General features: G+C 37.1%; 1 protein-coding gene across 5 annotated transcripts; it reads right to left on the bottom strand.

The window, feature by feature from the left end:
- Positions 1-65: 65 nt before the first annotated feature.
- On the bottom strand, positions 66-19,722 carry STRADB (STE20 related adaptor beta). Of its 5 annotated transcripts, none has more exons than XM_087949504.1 (12): positions 19,148-19,722; positions 16,859-16,914; positions 15,719-15,799; positions 12,264-12,363; positions 10,850-10,971; positions 10,266-10,374; positions 9,750-9,873; positions 8,021-8,192; positions 6,361-6,465; positions 5,132-5,358; positions 4,234-4,276; positions 66-2,163 (listed from the first exon to the last, which is right to left on the bottom strand). In XM_087949504.1, the coding sequence occupies exons 2-12, from the start codon at positions 16,868-16,870 to the stop codon at positions 2,011-2,013; spliced, it is 1,248 nt and encodes a 415-aa protein (XP_087805630.1). In that variant the 5' UTR covers positions 16,871-16,914; positions 19,148-19,722; the 3' UTR covers positions 66-2,010. The 5 variants fall into 5 exon arrangements, with proteins under 5 accessions (XP_087805630.1, XP_087805631.1, XP_087805632.1 ...); XM_087949505.1 differs by having other exon boundaries at positions 19,163-19,722; XM_087949506.1 differs by having other exon boundaries at positions 19,027-19,717.
- Positions 19,723-20,739: the final 1,017 nt, after the last annotated feature.

Raw genomic sequence — 20,739 nt, 5'->3', positions numbered from 1 at the left:
TTACAGTGCTAGGTATTGTATATTCTCCTATTGATGAGCATGAAATAAGGTGCCATTCACTCAAATTATCTTTGTTAAATAATATTTTATTACAATTAAATTTGTCAGAATTAGGTTGACAATACATAATTTTCCTTCAGTAGTTTCCTAGTTAAAAGGTCAACTGCGATGCTAAATAAGGTTGTATACTTAAAACTAATTTCTATTTTTACACGAGTAAATAGAATGTACATGATTGAAAAATCATTAATAAAATAATATTAATCTCCAAAAGTATGCTGTACAGGTAATAAGAATTTAGTTTTACTTTATTCAATTATTCACAGTACTATTCACAGAAAGCAGCCTTTTTCCCCGTTCATTTATATTGTAATTAGGACTGAACTTCTCCAGAAGAGAAAAGCTACGAAGACAAAATGATGAGTTAGAAGTCACCTTTCCCCCACCAAATGTCTGAGCCAGTGACGGCTAAGCTTTTCAGTACTGAGTGCCCAAAGCGTGCACAAACCCCCAAAGTGCAATGCACGTGCGTCTCCCACGCACGCTCCCCACCCCACGAATGTGCACGCATTCCCCACACATGCACCCTACCCCCGTGCCCACCACACATGTGCCCCGTGCCACTTGCACTCTGCCCCCCCCCGCATGCACAGCAGAGACCCAAAGACCAGCTGGCCGGCGGGAGGCACACGCACATGCGTAGCGGAGCTGAGCTGGGGAGACAGCTTGCATGCCTGCAGAGAGGGCTCTGTGTGCCACCTCTGGCACATGTGCCATAGGTTCGCCATCACAGCTATAAGTAATATTAACCAGGCCTCTCTTTCTTTCACTGACCCTGGAGCTAAGAACTGGAAAGGAAATGGGCTATGAATCACAATCCATTGATAGATACTTGTATTTCAGTGGAATGACACCACTGAACACAACTCAAAGCCTTCCACAATATAGGTTGTCATAGTGTGCTAATAGTCACTTTGCCTAAATAATAGAGATCTCTTTTATATCAGTCCTACAAATTTTGGTTCAAATTTTGGCTACTTCTATTCAAAGGATGAATATATTTCCTGAACAGCAGACCACAATTAAAGCTATGAAAATTAAACAATATTCTTAAGTATATAGTCAAGTAATTTCAAGCTTTTATTTGGCAAATTATTTTTTCCTTAATTTGATCTCTCAAAGACATATGTTCTGTTAAAAACAGCTTTTTTTTTTCAAGTTACAGTGTTGGCTACTTCAACAACCACCGAAAATTATGTAGTAGATATCCAGCAGTCTCAGAGATTTCCACATTGATACTTTTGCAACTAGGAAAAGACACTATATTTTAAAGAAGCTATATAGTTGATATAAACTTGATGATAAAGAGATGATTAACACAATGTATTAAATAAAGAATGGAAACAATATTTCAGATTAATATTGGAAAGGTAGTAATAGCATGTAAGTACTGTAATAGCATATGCCACTGCAAGCAAAGTTTTACTATTACAGTTCAGATATAAAAAAGATATAAAGAATTGTATAGATATTTTTGCAATTCAGTTAGTAGATTCTCATACCACTTTGAAAAAAAACCTCTGTATAACATCATCTGTATAAACCTTTAGCATTTTCAAGTATACCAAAACAAAAACTTTGAACAAAAGCAGCAGGTAAATCACATTATCTTCCAAAGAAGTATAGGAATCCTTGACCACAATTAGGACCAGAATTTTCACTGCTAAGCAAGGCAGTTGTTAAGTCAAATGCCCAATTTAATGACTTTTTTTTTTTTTTTTGCTATGGTTGTTAAATGAACAACTATAGTTATCTGGCTTCCCCCACTGACTTTGTTTGTCAGAAGCTCATTGGGAAGGTCACAAATGGCAATCACATGACCAGGAGGCGGATGCAACAATTGCAAGTGCAAGGACCATAAGTCATTTTTTTCAGTTCTGTTGTAATTTTGAATGGTCATTGAATGAATGGTTTTAAATTAAGGACCACCTGTATGTGGTCTTAGTATTCCTAAAATTCCCAGTATATCTTTTTCTCATTTGGCAACCTACATTCAGATTTATTCCAGATAGCAGCTGAATGCACCATTGGTATTTGTGACTGACTATGTTGGATGGTAGGAGGCAAGAGTGAAAGTAATGAACCCTTTGTTTCTTCTTTCACCTGAAAATTGAGAAGGCAGTCATTAGAATAATGACTTTACATTACACATCTATTAAAACAATTATGAATACCTTCTCAGAGGTTTATGGAAATATAATTCAAGTTCTTGTTGCCCAAATGTTATTGCTAATAACTAAGCTCATAGAAACAGTGATTCCTAATAAAGACTATGAAAATCAAGGGCTTCTTACAGATAGGTCATTCAATAGGCCCTATTAAAGATGGCAATTTCATTATAAATTCAAATAAATTCAATTAAAGAATGGCCATTCTTTAATTCAGTGGTTCTTAAACTGGGGGATAATTTGTATATATCCTCAATAAGGAAATTTGTAATTACTTTTTTTGAATCAAGGATGAATCTTGGGCTGCCACTGCCAAGATTCTTGTGTAAAACCATGGGGTATGGCATTTTTTGTGGAGATAATGACATTTAAGACAAGAAAAATCAGTAATTGGATCAAATAATTTAAGAACCACTGCTTTAGCCAACGTTTATGCTTACCTCCCTTCCCCTGAATGTAAATAATTGCATTTAATGAAAAATAGAGGTAAGAGTGTTACATAGGCTACCTTGATCCCTGGAGTGAAAGACAGAATATTAATTATAATTCATTTATGCAAAAAGATACAAAAAATCCATACTGCAGAATATATGCAAACTATATTGTCCTTAATTGCTAACAAAGGTTGAGGTGAAAAGGAAACTCTTATGTTGAACAAAATGTATGGAGTAACATCCTAACAGTAGATATGTGAATGACCCCTTACATAATGGGGATGGGGTGAGGACTAGGCAAGAAAAAGGAATTTAAATACTATGTTGCACAATCACAGTTGAGCTCTTGTGATACTGAATATTATCCATGGTGCTTGCGTTTTTATAATTAGCAATATAGTAATATTGTGTATGTCCAGAATTAGGCTATAAGCCCTCTCCTTTCCCCTTTCCCAGAATAATTGCATATTTGTAATGAAGAATCATTTTATGGTAGTGGAATTCCAACGTAAACACATTTTATAAAATAGGCATACTTGTCATTAACATTCTGTATAATCCCAACAAGGGGTGGGATTCAAAAATCCCAGCAACCGGTTCGCTGCCTGGTTGTTGAGTGGGCATGGCCATGGTGGGCATGGCCTACTGAAACGTCTGGGACAGCTGTTTTTTATTACCTTCCCCCAGGATCTGGAGGCTTCCCTCGGGCCTCTGGGAGGGGGAAAACGATCTCCCCCAGGGTCCAGAGGCTCAGAAGCCAGAAACAGACCCGTTTCCGGACCTGGGAAGGCTGTTTTTCACCTTCCCCAGGGTCCGGAAGCTTCCCTCGGGCCTCTGGGAGGGCGAAAATGGCCTCCCCCTGGGTCCAGAGACCCTCCAGAAGCCAAAAAAAGAGGCCTGTTTCTGGACTTCCAGAAGGCTAGTTTTTTGCTCTCCCAGAGCCTCCTCACAGATCCTGCACTTACCTGCATCCAAAACGAGGTATATGGAGACTCATGGGAGGAGAGGGGTGAGGTAGGCAGGGCCAGACGGTTTAACTACCGGTTCGGCGAACCAGATATAAATTTAACATCTGGTTGGCCCAACCTGGTCCAAACCCACCTCTGTACCTAACTACGGTATGTGTTTCAAAAGAAAGAAGCATTGCTGGTTTCTATAGAATAGCTGTGTTTATGCCAACAGCTTTCTCAGTTCTGCGGATGGGGCAAGGCAAGCAAATATAAGTATAACTACCACGGATATGATTCTTTAAAATAAAACTAAGAGCTGGAACAAATAAGTTGCAGACTCTAAATTGCAATTCTATAACCAATCAAACTCACCAATCAAAATCAGAAAGCCAACACCTTAATTTTAAACAGGACTTACAAGTGGACACCGCCTATTACACAAATCACACTTGGCATAATACGTTGTTTCACCAGTGTATAAATTTTTATATTAAACTCAAACTGCTCCACACCAATATCTCCTGTTCAAGTCAAAGATGTTGCAGCTTCCAGCACCCGACCTGTTTTCTAGACCCAAAGCCTTAGTGATTTTATGCAGCTAGCATATCTAACAAAACTCACCTGCTTGAAAAAAGCATGTGACAGAAGGCCTCTTGCTGATGGCCTATATCCCAGAAGGAAAAAACAGATTTTTAACTTTTGCAAAACAGCTGGTAATTACTTCCACTCTCTTGCAATTTTTACAAAATCAGTTGATTGAAAGAAGAATCAGTATTTTCCCCATTTTAATTATTCCACCCACATATCTTTGTTACAATGATTAATAGTTTAAAAATAAAATACTACAAATATATTTTTCAAGGTCTTTAAATATGAAGTTTCAAATTTGTAACACTAATTAAAAATGAATAGTTTTATCAACACCTTTTAACTGACACAGCAGTACATACTAAAACATAAATATTACTGTCTCAATAAAAGATAGTTTAAAATACTTAAGGTGCTACATATGTCATGGGTAGAAAAAAATGTTCCTCTCTAAATGTTCATCTATTTTTTCCAGCTCTCATTAATTCCTCTCAGCATGGAGAATGAAAGATGTAGGTTAAATCATCTACTCATATATTTTTTCATATATTACTCCTTAAGGGCTCAGCAATCTTAGCATAAAAAACAACCTGAGACTACATATGTAAAAATGACTTTTAAAATGTCTGAACACTTACATGAGAATAGTAAAATATTTCAAAAATTGATAATTTCATGAAATTTCAGACATTTTAAATTCTTGTTTTAAATATTATTATTATAATTATAATTATTATAATTATTATTATTTGGTTGCCATCTGGAGATACTATGGGTCATCTGATAATTATGGATAATCATGGATGTCCTGTTGACAATTATAATTTGGTAATACTGTATGATATTCATATATAAATTAGGCTTTCAAAACAGCTCTAATTTCAGTTTAAAATAATTAAACTCAAATTTGCACATTATTTTAAAGCATTACCTTTGTTCTGGGTCCTGATGCAAACACAATTCTATCAAATTATGGAAAGCAGGAGAGAAAGTTTTAGATGGAGTCTGTAGTCTCTCACTTGTCATCGTGCGTGTCATGCTTTCCCCAATTCCAGAATCAATTCCCGACTGAGAATTTTTTATCCTAGATTCTCCACATGAAAAAGTGTTTATAGCCCAAGGACAGTAAGATGGACCTTTAAGTTTTTGCAGCAGCATCTGATAGAAAGAGATAGAAAATACTGGAGTCATTTTGCAACAGTGGCAGAGAAATACCATGACTAAATGAATGCAAAATGTCCAATGTCTTAGTTTACATAAAAATAGTACATTGTGGCTGCATTAAATAATAAGGTTTTGCAAAAGTATTTATCAGAAAGTTATAAAACATGCCACTTTATCCTTTCCTACAATTTAGCATTCATTGGGAATTAAACTCCAGTCAGTCAGAATAGAAGGGACCTTGGAGGTCTTCTAGTCGAACCCCCTGCTCAAGCAGCAGACCCTATACCATTTCAGACAAGTGGATGCCCAGTCTCTTCTTAGACCTCCAGTCATGAAGCACCCACAACTTCTGAAGGCAGACTGTTCCACTGGTATTCCATTGGTAGATGACCTACTACTTTGCTGCCAAGGAAGGGCAGTTTAACAAATGCTCAAGACCAATGCTTAATGGACTCGTCTTTGCACGAACCAAGTAAACAGTCAACTTAAATGAGAAATCATTACAACCAAACCAAATTTACTCAGAATTAAACTTCTTAAGAGAGAATTTAAACTTTAGGGACATAAAATTTCAAAATTAAGAGATGCCTTATGCCTGTAATGGTGAACCTATGGCACGCATGCCAGAAGTGGCACACAGAGCCCTCTCTGCGGGCATGCGAACTGTTGCCCCAGCTCAGCTCTGCCGGGCATGCGCATGTGCCTCCCATTGGCCAGCTGGTCTTCGGGTCTCTACTGCGCATGCAGGGGGTGCAAGTGGGGGAGCACGCATGTGCAGGGGCGCATACATGGGAGCAGGGGGAATACATGGGGATGCGTGCACATGTGGGGGGGCGCATGTGGGGGGGACGCACGCACATTGCATTTTGGAGGTTTGTGCTCACATGCTTTGGGCACTCAGTGCTAAAAAAGTTAGCCATCACTGTCTTATGCTCTTGACAGTAACAGTTATTCAATTGGTTCTTAAGAACCTAATCTAGGGATTTTGTGCTTTACCTGTGTGCGAGGCATTTCCTGAAAAGGTACATGCCCATTAGCTAGTTCACAAGCTGTAATGCCCACACTATAGATGTCAGATTTCACATTATATCCATGCGTATCCTATAGAAGAAAACACTTATCAGGCAAATTCAATTGTTCAAAGGTTGTCAATGCATATAGGAAATGGATGAGAAATATTTAAACATGTCCTGTACAATTCTATTATTTGTACATATAGAATAAGTTAGTCTAACTTAAATAAAACAGTATACAATTAGGCTGTACACTATTCAACTATTTTAAATATCAATGACATACAATTTCACAAAAGTTATCTTCGTGTTCAAGGAATTCATGATTTCAGATGTAAACTATATCAATACCACAATAAATCAAATTATCATTAAAGCCATTTTAATTAAAAAATATTCATGTATTTGTTCTTGTATTTCCATCAAAATATTTGATATCAATACAGATGGAAAAACTGTGTTTTTGAATACTTTACATTCTAGATATAAAAAAATAAAATTAGTTTTATACTGCTTTCTCAAGATGAATCAAATAAAACAATTGAACATTAATTTTTTAAAAAAGAATTCTTAACACAGAAAGGGAGTGTCAAATTTTTCAACATTCAGTTCCAATCATTAGCAATGCTCCAAAATTGTGACGTGCCTTGGGGACTGTAAAGATATTTCGGTTACTTTAATTTAGATGTGCTTGGTAAGTAACTACATAAATATCATAACTTTTTAATATTTTTTGGTTTTATTTGGTCTTTCCAAATAATAGTCTTTCTCCCAAATCTGGAACAAATGTTGACAATGTGTGTTGGGCTACAATTAGGAAAATGAAAATGAAGTATTTCCATAAATAGGAAAATATTTTAAAATATCTCTTAATAATACAATTATATATAGATTGAGAAGTAAAAATATTGATCCATAACTGGACTGATATACTATATTGCAATGTAAAACTTTCAGTGAAGAGGACTTCATCCAGAAGTGAATTGATTCAGACAGAGTATTTTACATTTAGATGTGTGTGTACATGATTGTGCCCATACAATATATATGGATCTTATATTAGGTATTTAAAATGTATAAATGAATATAGACAGATCCTATGGAAAGCACCTATTTTAAATGGAAATTTCTTCCATATATATGATGAAAAGGAAAAAGAAATAAAGGAAATAGATTTTAAGTCTTTGGATAGAAGAATCTTAATATGATAATGATAGTGTTAAGGGTTTTATGACCATCTCAATTACTACAATAAATTTATTTGTTTTCCAGAATACTGGAAATTAAATTCTGCTGGAAATAAATGCTAAAAATATATTTGTCAACAGAAATAGAGGAATTAAAAACAACTATTTTACTATGTACATATAACAATAGGCTTCCTAATTTTCAGCGATACATGGGAATATACGGATTCAGAGATACCATTCTAAACAATATGGAATATACATCTTGGAATCACAATATATCTGTAGTGCATACATAGTTTTAGATAAAACATTAAATGCTAATGTTTAAAAAATTATAAAGAATGTAAACAACGTAATTAAGATTATTTTTAGGGTGCAGAATACTTAATGAATTTCTGAGGCAGTATATATAGCAGGAAAGCACATTGACAATGCAATCTAATATATACTGACCTGCCTTAGTAGTTCAGGACTCAGCCAAGGAAGCATAGATGTACTGAACTGGGGGAAGTCATACACAGCTTTTAACTGTTGTCCACTGTTGACTAAACTATAGAGGTGATTTAAGCCCGACAAATAAACTAGGCCATCCCCTGAAATCAATATGTGGCTAGCTTTAATACTTCTGAAATGCAAACAAACAAATTAATAAAACCCAATTGTCTTGCTAGAAAGACTATCCTATTAAATACATATTAAGATTCCGATATATCACATACGTTGGTTTGTTTCTTTTCAATAGCTATAATATTTTTGATAGCTTAAAGGTTATACTGTTCTTTATTGCATCAGAAAGAGAATTGAGGCATACTGCTTATGTTCTTGTTATTCTTGAATTTAGTTAAGAATTACTCTTGATTAATAAATAGCAGATTTCAGTCTGTGAAGATATATCTAGAAAAAAATGCTGACAATATAAAAGATGCCTTGATTTGAAGTGACAATTTCAAATGATCCATGAAATAGGCCTCAGCCCAAGAAGGTACCAACTCTTTCTCATTCTACTTCTCCGCAAGCCTGGGGTTATGAAGTGGCTTGGGGGCTGAATTCATCCCACAAAGCCTTCCTAACTAAACACCCAAAGATTCAACTTACAGTTACATGCATAGAGAGAAAATGGAGAGAGACTAGATGGGCTAGGCTAGAGTGAAATAGAAAAGGTTCGTGAGTTACTGTATGGTAGCCAGCTTATAGCCCTCAATGTTTCTAGGACTGAGGAAGATTTTTAAAAAGCCCACAATGTGAAATGTGTATGAGTTATCCCTTGGTCAGTGCAACATAAGGGAATTGTTCCAATTTAATGTGATCCATTTTTTCACATTTTTTCCTACTTCTCTTCTCTCCCCCCGCAAATCAGATTTTGAGTCTAAATATTTGATAGCAAAATGAGTTTGGTGATCCTCCCTTTTTAAAAAAAATGCAAGTTTAAACAGTATTGCATGAGTTCTAATTTTAATAAGGCTATAAGAATTGTATTATATGCTTTTTATTTGTACATTTGTTTTCCACATATAGGGATCTCGCTTCTCAACATATTCATTTTACATCTGAGGGTACCTACTAGAACTCTATAATGTAAGGTAATGTAAGACCTTATAAAGCAGAAGTTACATATTTTAACACGTCCAAATTACTTCACTGTAAACAACTGTACAATTCAAAGAGATCATTTAGCTATACTCCAACTCTGTAAGTAGCTTAGAGAGGGCTGTAAAGGACTGTGAAACAGTACATAAGTCTACGTGCTATGGCTATTGCTCTTACAGATGGCTCAAGTTTTCCTTTTGTCCTATCTTTTGTTGTACCATTTCTTCAAAATATATTTAGAAACTTCAAATATTTTTTAAAATTTAAGAGTTAACAATTAGAGGCCAAGGGAAGGAACTCATGCATCTCATCAGAAAATTCCATGGACTAGCAATTCAAGATTCATATTTTAATATACTCAACACAATATATTAAAATAATTGGAATATTTGTGGAAGTTTAATATATATTAAAGCATTTTGGAATTCCATCTGAGAATGAGAAATGAAAATATATATTGTTATACTTGGTAACAATATACATCTTAATCAGAGAATGCTACTAAAAGAAAATAAATAAAATAAAATAATCACATAACTTTTTAAGCTTCAGCTGAAATTATTGGATGGATTCCAATGAAGTTCTTTCATATTACCTGTGAATATAACCATGTTGATGCATATAGTTCAATCCACTAATTGCACCAAAGAGGATATTTCCTATCAAAGCTTCACTCATGCCTTCAGGGAAGTAAGTCCTCAAGAGACAACTGGCTGAATCTAAAAAAAAAAAAAAAAAAAAGAGTCCAAGGTTTAGTAGTAACTCCTCATAATATCCTTATAAATATAGGAAGGTCAGGGCTGGCCCAGATATTTTCTACCATAATCAGAATGATCAAATTAATTGATCTTTTGCAATGTTTCAAAAAAAGCTCAGGAGCTCCTGGACAAAAATTACAGATGTACATGATCATATTAGCACTGGCCTCTAAAGCCCACAACTGAAGCAATTCCCTGTTTTTAAAAAATACTCCCAATAGTCCTCTTTAAGTAATTATCTCACTTGGAAGTATAACTATTCCACAAACTAGGTACCAATAAGCTGAATTGCTCTGTATGGGCAGAAGGAATTTAATAAATAAGGATATATTTTTGTAAACAGAGTTACTTACTGTAAGCCATAAAAGGAGAAATAACCCAAAGCCATCTTCCAGCAGTAAACACTGCCCAAAAAGTCAAGATATGTGGATGTCGGAAAAAGTGGGATAATATCACCTCATTCTAGAGAAATAAATAAATGTTTTAATAATCTAAAAGACGGGAAATATTCCATACTGTTTTAGCCATAGGTGTGTGTGCCTTCAAGTCAGTTGACTCCTGATGACTGCCTGGACTAGTCCCTGACGTTACTTGGCAAGGTTTTTTGAAAGTGGTTTAATCTTGCCTGTTTCCTAGGGCTGAGAGTGACTGGCCCAAGGTCACCCAGTTAGCTTTCTTCTTAGCCTAGCTCATCATAAGGCACTCATGTTCTGAAAACAATCCCTGAATCAGGAAAAAAAAATAGATGGCTCATTATAATGTCAGAAATATAAAACTGAAATTACTTGAGAAAGCTATAACTAATTCTGCGTGAGCATATTTCCGAATTTCTTTGCATATCTAGAATTACTACAAATATGGGGATATTATATATCACCTTACATAGAGCTTATATAACCTTGCAAGCATTATATATCAAATTTAAAATTATGTTTACTTGTAAAGCTTTTAAGAGTTCTTCAGAACATCTTTCCAGATCTGTAATTCTTACAGCCACTAGTGTTCCTGTTGGGATATGACGGGCGAGGTAGATTGAGGTTAAGCTGTTGCATCCTTTTCCTACAAAGAAACAGGCATATACCACTTAACATTCAAATTAATTTATAAAATAATACAATAATGGATGATATATAAATAAATAAAATATTCTTAGGACAATTGTGAAAAAGGACACCTTTCAAAACAAGCATAAATATCTGACTTGAACTAGAAGACAACAATCTGATTCTGAAAGCTATTTCCTAGTTGAAACATTTTTTTTGTTTTAAAAAGAGGATTACAGGTAGTCCTCATTTAATTATCATAATTGGGACTGGCAACTGTTGCTAAGCAAGTCATTAAGTGAAACTTCACATGGCCACATAAGAGTTACTATGTTAATTCCACTGCAATTGTTAAGTGAATCATCCCCAGTAATTAAACACAGTGTCATGTGAATGCAAATTGCAACTTACTGCTGGCTTTCCCATTGAGTCTGCTTCCCAGAAACCAGCTTTGAAGCTCATGGGATGTTATAAATGCAAGCCAATTGTGAAGCACCCAAACTGTGATCATGTGACTGTGGAGATACTATGATGGGCATAAGTTTGAGGGCCAATCAAAAATCCACTTTTTCCAGCACCTTTATAAGTTTCAATGGTCACTGAACAAAGCTGTTCTTAACCAAGGACAACCTGTATTATGCTCTGGTGACTATCAAATGATAGACTATCAATTTACAAATTTACAAAATATTCAGAACAGATCAATGAATATTGGTATAGCATGCTAAATGTTTAAGTCAATAGTGTACAAAAAATGAAATAAGAATTGAAACTGGTATTTTAATAGGGATTACCAGTTGAAGTTCATTTAAAATAAATCTTAAGCAGCTCATTTGCATAATAAATATCTTCACACCAATTACCAGCACCATGTGCTAGTTACATACAAAGATGCTTGTGTAATACCATCATGAACAGACAGTATTCCCATCTTATTCACTGATGTAGGATCTGAGGCAACAGAGAAGAATGCAAACATGTATTTTCTTCTGGTTAAAAAAGAAGTGATAGATATTGCAAATGAAAAACAATTATTCGTGCACAATTTGATAATATCCTTATACTACGAAGCTACCATAAATTTAAAAAAAGACCAATATAAAGACTTACTAAATCAAAGGCAAGACAAGTTAAATGGAAATAGGTTGTAAAATACAAGCAAATATTAATAAAGATAGAACTAATATATATTTCAGGCAGGATATGGCAAAGGATAAAATTTCTAGTCCATATCTTCGGTTCAAGTAAAGACTAAAGATCTCTCACTTAAGACAAAATAGGAACGTCTTTCCATCACAAAACAATTACCTATCTCCACCTGGAGATCATAGTGTGATACATCAGAGGACAATGGTATCTGTTCATCTCTTTGAGTTGATTGTCCCCAACATACAGCAAGTTCATCTGTCTGAATAGCAAAAATATCTATTAAGTTTTATTGTTTAAAATGGTGTCATTTCACATAAATTTTGAAAATCTCCCAACATTCCTGTCTAAGTTATCATTCCAAAAGCACCAACTAGTTTTTAATTTTGCCTGGTTTTTGATGGCAAGAACTTCTTTAATTGGGGTGTGATTTTTTTTTATTGAGTTCAATGTATTTAATTTCTAAAGAACCCTAGATCAGATTAAGGTACACCTTTCTCTCCATCAATTAATCCATGAAAAAGCCAGGCATTCATTTTCACTCAAAATATTATATAATGTAAGTGCATTAAAACCAAAATACTAACAAATATATCCTATCTAAAGTGCTACTATATACTCTAGAAGACAAAAAATGTATTAATTCCAATTCTCTAATATATACAGATAGTTCTCACATACTGACCACTCATTCAGTGATTGTTTGAAGTTGCAACGGTGCTAAATACGCGGCATTTACAACTGGTTCTCAAAGTTATAGCGGCCATACCATCCACACAGTCATAGGATTGAAATCTAGCAACCTGCTTGCACTTGCAGTGTTGTTGCAGTGCCCAGCAGTCATGAGATCACTATTTATGACCTTCCCTGCTGGCTTCCCACAAGCAAAATCAATGGGGAAGTCAGGAGAAAAGGTCACAAGTCACTCGAGTAAGTCTTACCCATCCTGTAACAACCAATCCCAGGCCCCAAATTATTTGAGTATGCTGCTGCTATCACCCACATATCCTCTTCTGCCTGGCAACAGCGACTTACCTGCCTGACAGTCTGCTTGCGAATCGCCTTGGACTTGCATCTTCCTGCTGGGTTCCCCAGTGATTTAGGTTTTTGGAAGCCAGCAGCAAGTTGCGAGGAGGTCTTTTCATAATGGCCTGCAATTCTCACTTAAGAACAGCAATGGGGACCGTCAGGATTGCCAAGTGATGTGGTCACATGATGTCATGTTATAAAATTGCTTAGCAATGGAAATTCCGGTCCTGATTACTATTGTTAAGCAAGGACCAACTAATTCAGCAAAAGGGATGAGAATGAGAGCCTCTGAATTAATTTATACAGCTGCACTGGATAGATGTTTAATGGCTTCACACATTCTTAAAGGATCTGCTCCTTTTTTTACAATAAAATAGGCAATTCCTTGCAAAAATGGAGAAAGTAATATTTTGTCATATATCGCTGAAAATGAACAGAAAATAGGCAGTATACATTTTATTACAGTATAAAACTGTGGTTCCCAAACTTTGTCAGTCCACTGCCCCTTGGTGCTACAAACTCACCGTCGGTGCCCCGCCACCAGGGGTGGGATTCAAATTTCTTACCAACTGGTTCTGTGGGTATGGCCTAATTTGTGGGCATGGCTTAGTGGTCATGTGACTGGATGGGTGTGGCCAGGTGGCCATGTGACTGGCAAACCAAATATAAGTGGTCCTCGTTTAATGGCCGGTTGCTTAGTAGATGTTCTAATTTATGACTGACCTCCCCAGAGCTACTTGCCCTGTTTTGGGAGTTTTGACAGCCATTTACACGCGCACGCACACATGTGCACGCACGCACACGCACACACACTCTCTCTCTCTCTCCCTTCTAACCCTGCTGGAGCAGGTGGTTGGAATAGATATCTCACTCACTTTCTCCTCCCTCCCTCTCTTTCTTTTTTCTTTCTTTCTTTCTCTTTCTTTCTGTCCCTTCCTTCCATCCGGCCCTTTCTTTGTCTATCCTTTTTCTTCCTTTCTCTTTCTCTTTCTCTTTTCCTTTTCTGTTTCTTTTCTTTGTCTCTTCCTTCTTTCTTTCCCTCTTTCTCTCTCTCCCTCCCTCCCTTTCTTTCTTTCTCTTATTCCCTCTTTCTCTCTTTCCCTCTCTCTCTTTTTCTCTCTCTATCCCTTCCTTAACCTATCTACCTACTTTCTGCCCAGGAAGGTGTGGCCTAATCCAAGGGTTGCCAACCTTTTGGACCTCAGGGACCACCAAACTCATAATTTTAAATCCCGTGGACCACTAATATGAATTTTGACTGACGGTGACGCAGGAAACTTTGGCCGGGCTCTCAAGAGATGAGAGTGACTCCGGCTGCTTCTCTCCGCTAACAGGCAAAATTGTCTCTAAGTATCAACAGTGAGGTGTCACATAAAATGGTTCATTCTGTATTGTTGAATTTCTACTGCTTATTGCCCCAGGTATTAAATACTGTCACCTTGATTAGGAGGGGAAAACACTTACTGTTTTGCATTTCTTGATTATCAGAAGCCCCTCTCCAACCAATATAATAAAATGGACTATTTTACCATTATATTACAATTTCTCTTTCTCTCAACAACCTCTCTCTACCACAACTATTATATTTATCAGCCTGCAATGGGCCAGTAACATAAAATACAAGAGCCTTGCCAAAAGGCTCCGATTTTGTGACAGGGACCCACACCACAAATACATGAAACTCTTGATTCCTCCACTGTCCATGGGAGAAAAAAAACATGGCAACACAAGGAACCAGGAATCTCCCCTTCAGACAAAAGAGTGGCCGGCCAGCTGGATGCGGTTTTACACCCGGTGCCCCAAAGGACTCCAGAAGCTGGGCTTGGTTGATCCCGATAGACACGTAATGGGGGGCAGGGGACGCATCCTTGGGCGGGACTGCAAACAGGATACCCTGGAGCTGGCAGGGTTTATGAGAGGGACAAAAGCAGCGGCAGCAGCAGAGGGAGAGTTTTCTTCCCCCTTTGTGGAAGCCCCTTTGGGTGCCGCCTCTTTCCTTCCAGCGCTGCCTCCAGCCTGTGGATGGAGTGCTTCTCTGGCTGCCGCTCTTTGGTGACAGGTACAGGCAAAGTAGCGTCCTCGGGGCTGTGCTGCTGGAGCAATTCTGGCGCTTCGGGGATGAGCCACCTCCCTCCACCCCCTGTGTTAGCGAGGTGCAACAACGTTGTGCTCCCCTTTGCACAGGAGTTCGGCCAAGCTATCTGCAAAATCATTTCTCTTGAGGAGCGCTTGACAGTTTGCAGATATCGTGGCCATCTGTTAGTGGAGAGAAGCAGCCAGAGTCACTCTCATCTCTTGAGAGCCCGGCCAAAGTTTCCCGTGCCACTCGCGCTTCAGTGCTTTGACTCCCAGGGGCAGGAGTTCGGCCAAGCTACCTGCAAAATACCACCCCTGAATTGCGCCAAGAGGGGTCCACCTCGAGCGCCCCCTGCCACCTCTTAGCACCCCCCCCTTGCCTCTTAGCAACCCCCTAAAGCACCCCCCCCCAGGGGACGGTACTGCCCACTTTGGGAACCACTGGTATAAAACTTGATTGTGATAGGAAACATAATACTGGTTCTGCTAAGGGAAGGTGACTTTTCTCTTACCAAGTCTTGACTACTGATGCTTTCCAATTGCTTTTCTACTCTAATGGATTCAACTCGTGTCCGTAGAATACAGGAACAGTCCTACAAAAATATTTGAAAGTAGAGAAATAAAGCCTTTAAAATGTAACTCACTAATCTATACTCATCTGTTATGATATGAAACTGCAACCTCAGTTCATAGTAATACTTAATTAATGCCGATACTGTACACAGTAAGAAATGTGATCATCTCGGTGGGTTTAGGGACATCTAAGAGTCCGTTCTGAAAAATCATGATTAAATTCACTTTTTCAAAACTTAAGTACAGTATAGTTCTCTGAAATCAAAGCTACATAAATAAGACAGATGCTAGACTTAGTCATCCAAGTAACCCCTTTTTATGACCCTGTAAAAATTGGCTCTTCCAATTCTTAATTTTATCCCTATAATCTTTAGTTGGGGATATCAACTTGCTTGTGGAGCCTGAACCTGAACATTATATTAAGATATATTATAAATTTTAATGTATATTAAGATGTAAGAAGAGGCATTAAACCACGATTTTGGGCTATATTTTACAGTTCAAAGAACATTCTATTTAAAAGCTTTCACTCTGGAAAATGAATCAGAATTATAACTCTCTTTCTGCAAAGCTCCATAAATGGACAAAATAATTTTATTCTATTTTCAACATGCATATAATATAATAATATATAATAATATAATATAATATAATATAATATAATATAATATAATATAATATAATATAATATAATATAATAATATAATATAATATAATATAATATAATAAATATAATATAATATAATATAATATAATATAATATAATATAATATAATAAATAAATATAATATAATAAATATAATATAATAATATAATATAATATAATAAATATAATATAATATAATATAATATAATATAATATAATAAATATAATATAATAAATATAATATAATATAATATAATATAATATAATATAATAATATAATATAATATAATATAATATAATATAATATAATATAATATAATACAATACAATAATATATTATAATATAATATAATATAATAAACACAATACAATACAATATGTGTGTGTATTAACACCTGGTAGATTTCAAAAATTAAAACAAATATGTGCTTACCAAACAAGACATGGAACTGTTTAGTTCATGGAAAATATCATGCTAATCCATTTACTCTGAAATAGAACATTAAGATATTAAATATTACAGTACATTCAACATCCAGGTATCAACCAAAGATGTCTCTTTACCTCTTCGACTATAAACCTCCACAGAAACCCTCTAACATATAGTGCTCTGAATAAAATTAATGGTCCCTAGCACAATTCATCAAAAATATTTGAAATTATATTCAAGCATTATTAGAGCTATATCAGAAAACTTTTCAGGACATTGACATAAACGAAGAATATTGGGTTTTGATTTCTTTACATGATCTGTATTAAGATTGATCTATCACATTTCTGAAATCAGTCCATGTGACTTAACCACAATTGGTACCCATAATTTATAATGTTTACAAAACTTAACCATAGCACCACTTGTCTGAACTAAATTGAGAAAGGTTTCTTTCTTCTGCTACTTTTGAATATGAGACAGAAACTGGAAATAAGTACATTTTGGGAATAGGGAAATTAACACCACCAAGAGAGCTGGTCACCACCCCTTCTAATTCTAGTGCTGATAATGATCTGGTATTACATTTCTTTTTATTAAAATGTAACGCTCTGTCAACCTTAACAAATGAAGTACAATTGGTTGTGATTTGACATACTGAATGAATAATTACTGTATATTCATGATTGCACATCAAATTAACATGTCATGCAAACATATTGAGTAACCATTTTTTTAAAAAAATGTATTATTTCTTTCTAGACACATATTTTATAAAACATGTCTAGAAATGAATTCTAGGAAAATCATTTTGTATTTTTTTTACATCAATTGACTTGTTTTCATCACAAACAACACAGTAATATTCTTCTCAAAGAGACCTGCAATTCTTTTAATGGGTTTCCCTTTAAACAACGATAAGAGTATGCTAAGACTTTAAAATTATGAAAGATTTTAAACTTCAGTTTGCACACATATGCCAAAGTCATCATCTCAAATGCCAAAGATTTTTTGTAAGTTATTGTTTTAATATTAGCTAAGATGGGAGTAAATGAATACTGGTAGTTGGAAACCATCAATGTATAAAAAATTGAGAGGGTATTAGAAAGCATGGTTTTTAATCTTGACATGCTTTTTGACTACAACTTATCCATATTGTCCCCTTTGTAAGATCACAGATTCTTCCATTAAAAAAGAGTTGTGTACATATGCCTTGAGAGCCAGCTTGGTGAAATGGTTAAGGCATCAGGCTAGAAATCAGGAGATCCGCCTTAGCTGACTTTGGGCTATCATATTCACTCAAACCTAGGAAAAAGGCAATGGTAAACTACTTCCAAAAAATCTTGCAAACAAAATTGCAGGGACTAGTCTGAGAATCAGACATGACTGAACAGAAAAAAAGAAATATTTATGCCTTAAAGATGAAAATGTTAATTTTACAAGTTTTTCCCAATCTGTACTACATCATCCATCTTAGCTAACAAAAGCAATAGTCAGGAATTATAGCCATCAAAAGATTCTAACTTTAACAAACACTGATAGATATCCCCCCCAAAATAATACTTTATTTGTGGTCACAGACCAAAACACAAGTACAACAAAAGAAGACCATGGGAAAATTAATCATGAACAATTGACCATCCCCAGAAATAAAAATTCATTACAAATACAACCTACCAGAAAATAGGGACGAAGGAACGCAGCAGAAGTAAGCTAGATACTTAAGATCAATATTCAAATCAGTGGAAACTGATTAGGAAGATGCAGGATTCCATAACACAGAGATAAACTATCAGTCCTGCTTAAACGTTTGAACTATATGTTGGGCTAAATGCAGCCAGGTGAATTACTGTATGATAAAAATACTTGCAATCAAGCTGCATATAGGATCAGGGATATGTCATGCTAGGCATCTTAACGTTAACAAATACAAGCGCTAACCTTCCAGTAAGGACTATGAACGTAGAACCTTCAAAATCCACTCAAAGCCCTTAAATATTTGATGCTTGCTTGCGTAGGCAGCCCTTTCTTTCTCCTGGAGAAGAAGCAACATAAACATTGCGAGACTCCATCTCCAAAGTTCTGTCGCAACAACTTTAATCATCCAACTGAGTCAAAACTAATTCAGCCGGAATAAGTAACTAGGAAAGTTTTCATCTTTTCCCTCTTACAGGAACTGTGCAGGAAGGTGACTTTGGGCGTCCCACCTTTATATTCCACATTTTCTCGTTTCTTCCCACTTTACACCAACTTTTTTCTTTCACACCCGACTTTAACTTGCGTGTGTGTTACCTTCCCCAAAGTTACCAGGAACTCTGCCCCATCGCGCCTCGCTGGGCTTCCTCCAGTCCAGAGCAGAATCACCCCCGAGGGGATTAGGTTGATCCGGGTCGCGTGTGCCTTGCTTGTCCGCTTCTCACTGAGCAACGGCGGGAACCGTCGGAGACACAGGTGGGGGGGGGGCAAAGGCCCCCCAGTACCGTGAGGAAGACCGAGAGCCGCCCTCCCTCCGCCAGCTCTTTTTTAAAGACACAGCGACCGACGATGGTCCTCAGGCCCCTCAAACTTCAGGTCCCGCCCTCTAGAACAACTGCGAAGAAGTCCAAACCGGCGGAGAAAAAGCGCCTCTCACCTAAGGGACTACGAGCTCCATAGTGCTCTGCGATTCATATTTGCATGGGGGGTGGTCCAAAGCGGGGAGGAGGAATGAAAGGAGCTGTTCCCGCCCCACTGTTGCACGATGGGAATCGTAGTTCCAAAGCCAACGGGTGGCAGAAGCAGTTTGGCGAGCTCCTTACGGGATAGTTATCTCGCAAAGCGGGAGGAGGCGGGGCAACTCGACCTCCTTTCGGGGGCCGCCATCTTGTAGTCCAGCGTGACCGCCTCCTCTATCCCTACTCCTCCCATGTTGCCTCACTCCGTCCGGTGCTCCGAGAGAGGAGCCGGGGAGGCTCTTGCGGTAAGAGCGGCTGCTGCAGCGCGTAGCTTGAATGAAGTGAGGTGGAAGCGCCCAGGTCGAAAAAAGTCAAACCCGGGAAGCGGTAAGGAGCAAGGGACGGGAGCCGAGATCATGGCTCCGCGTTTTCCCTGGTTTTATGCACCCGCCCATTGCTGTCTTCTGTCCTTCTCTTTTTCTTCCATCTGTACAGTCGGTTCCCTCGTCCCTTTCCCCCAATTCCATGTTAGATGGATATACCTTAAGAAGAAGCACTGACTGGACCAAGAATTTAGTACTGTGATGGGTCTTTCAGCATTTGATCTGGACTCCAAAAACGACCGCGAGATGTTTTCCTTCCAAGGGATTAGAAAATCTGACCTGTGTCCATTATTAGGGCTGGAGAGTGTCGAGCATGACAACGATTGCATTCTCACACTCTTCCCTCCTTCCCTTCCTCCAGTATTGCCAGATCCTCGCCTCCTTTTTGCAAAAGGTCTCCTGATTCCCCCCGCGCGCCTCTCCTATTTCACCTGCAGGCTATTCCATCTCTTGAACAGGCTCTTCTCTTTCTTCTTGTAGCCGTAACAAAAAATGTTCAAAGGCGAAGGGGGAAGAGGAATGTTTTTTTTAAAGAATCAAAAGCGAAGTTGGAAAAAGAGGTGGCTGTTCCGTGCGCAACTGCGGTTTGCACATTTTGTATGAGTGCCTCATATAAATCCATCCCAAGCACGAAGCAGCTGCTGATGTTGATATTTTTTGTCATTGACGTCTTGCCTAGGACAGTCGAGATTACTCCGTGCCTGTTTCTCCCTCCCACCGTTCTTTAAGGAAATTATAACAATCGGCTCTTTCTCTTTTTCGGGATTAGCTCGCTTGAATCAGTAGTCAAGAAATAAAGAGAAATCATTATGAGCTCAGAAGCTGGTACCGTTGCCTATTGGGATGG

Source organism: Notechis scutatus, chromosome 1 (assembly GCF_049901735.1).
Source record: "Notechis scutatus isolate UNSWTSFEM ecotype Mainland chromosome 1, rNotScu1.2, whole genome shotgun sequence".
Taxonomy (NCBI): Eukaryota; Metazoa; Chordata; class Lepidosauria; order Squamata; family Elapidae; genus Notechis; species Notechis scutatus.
This window is presented reverse-complemented; position numbering and strand designations above follow the sequence as displayed.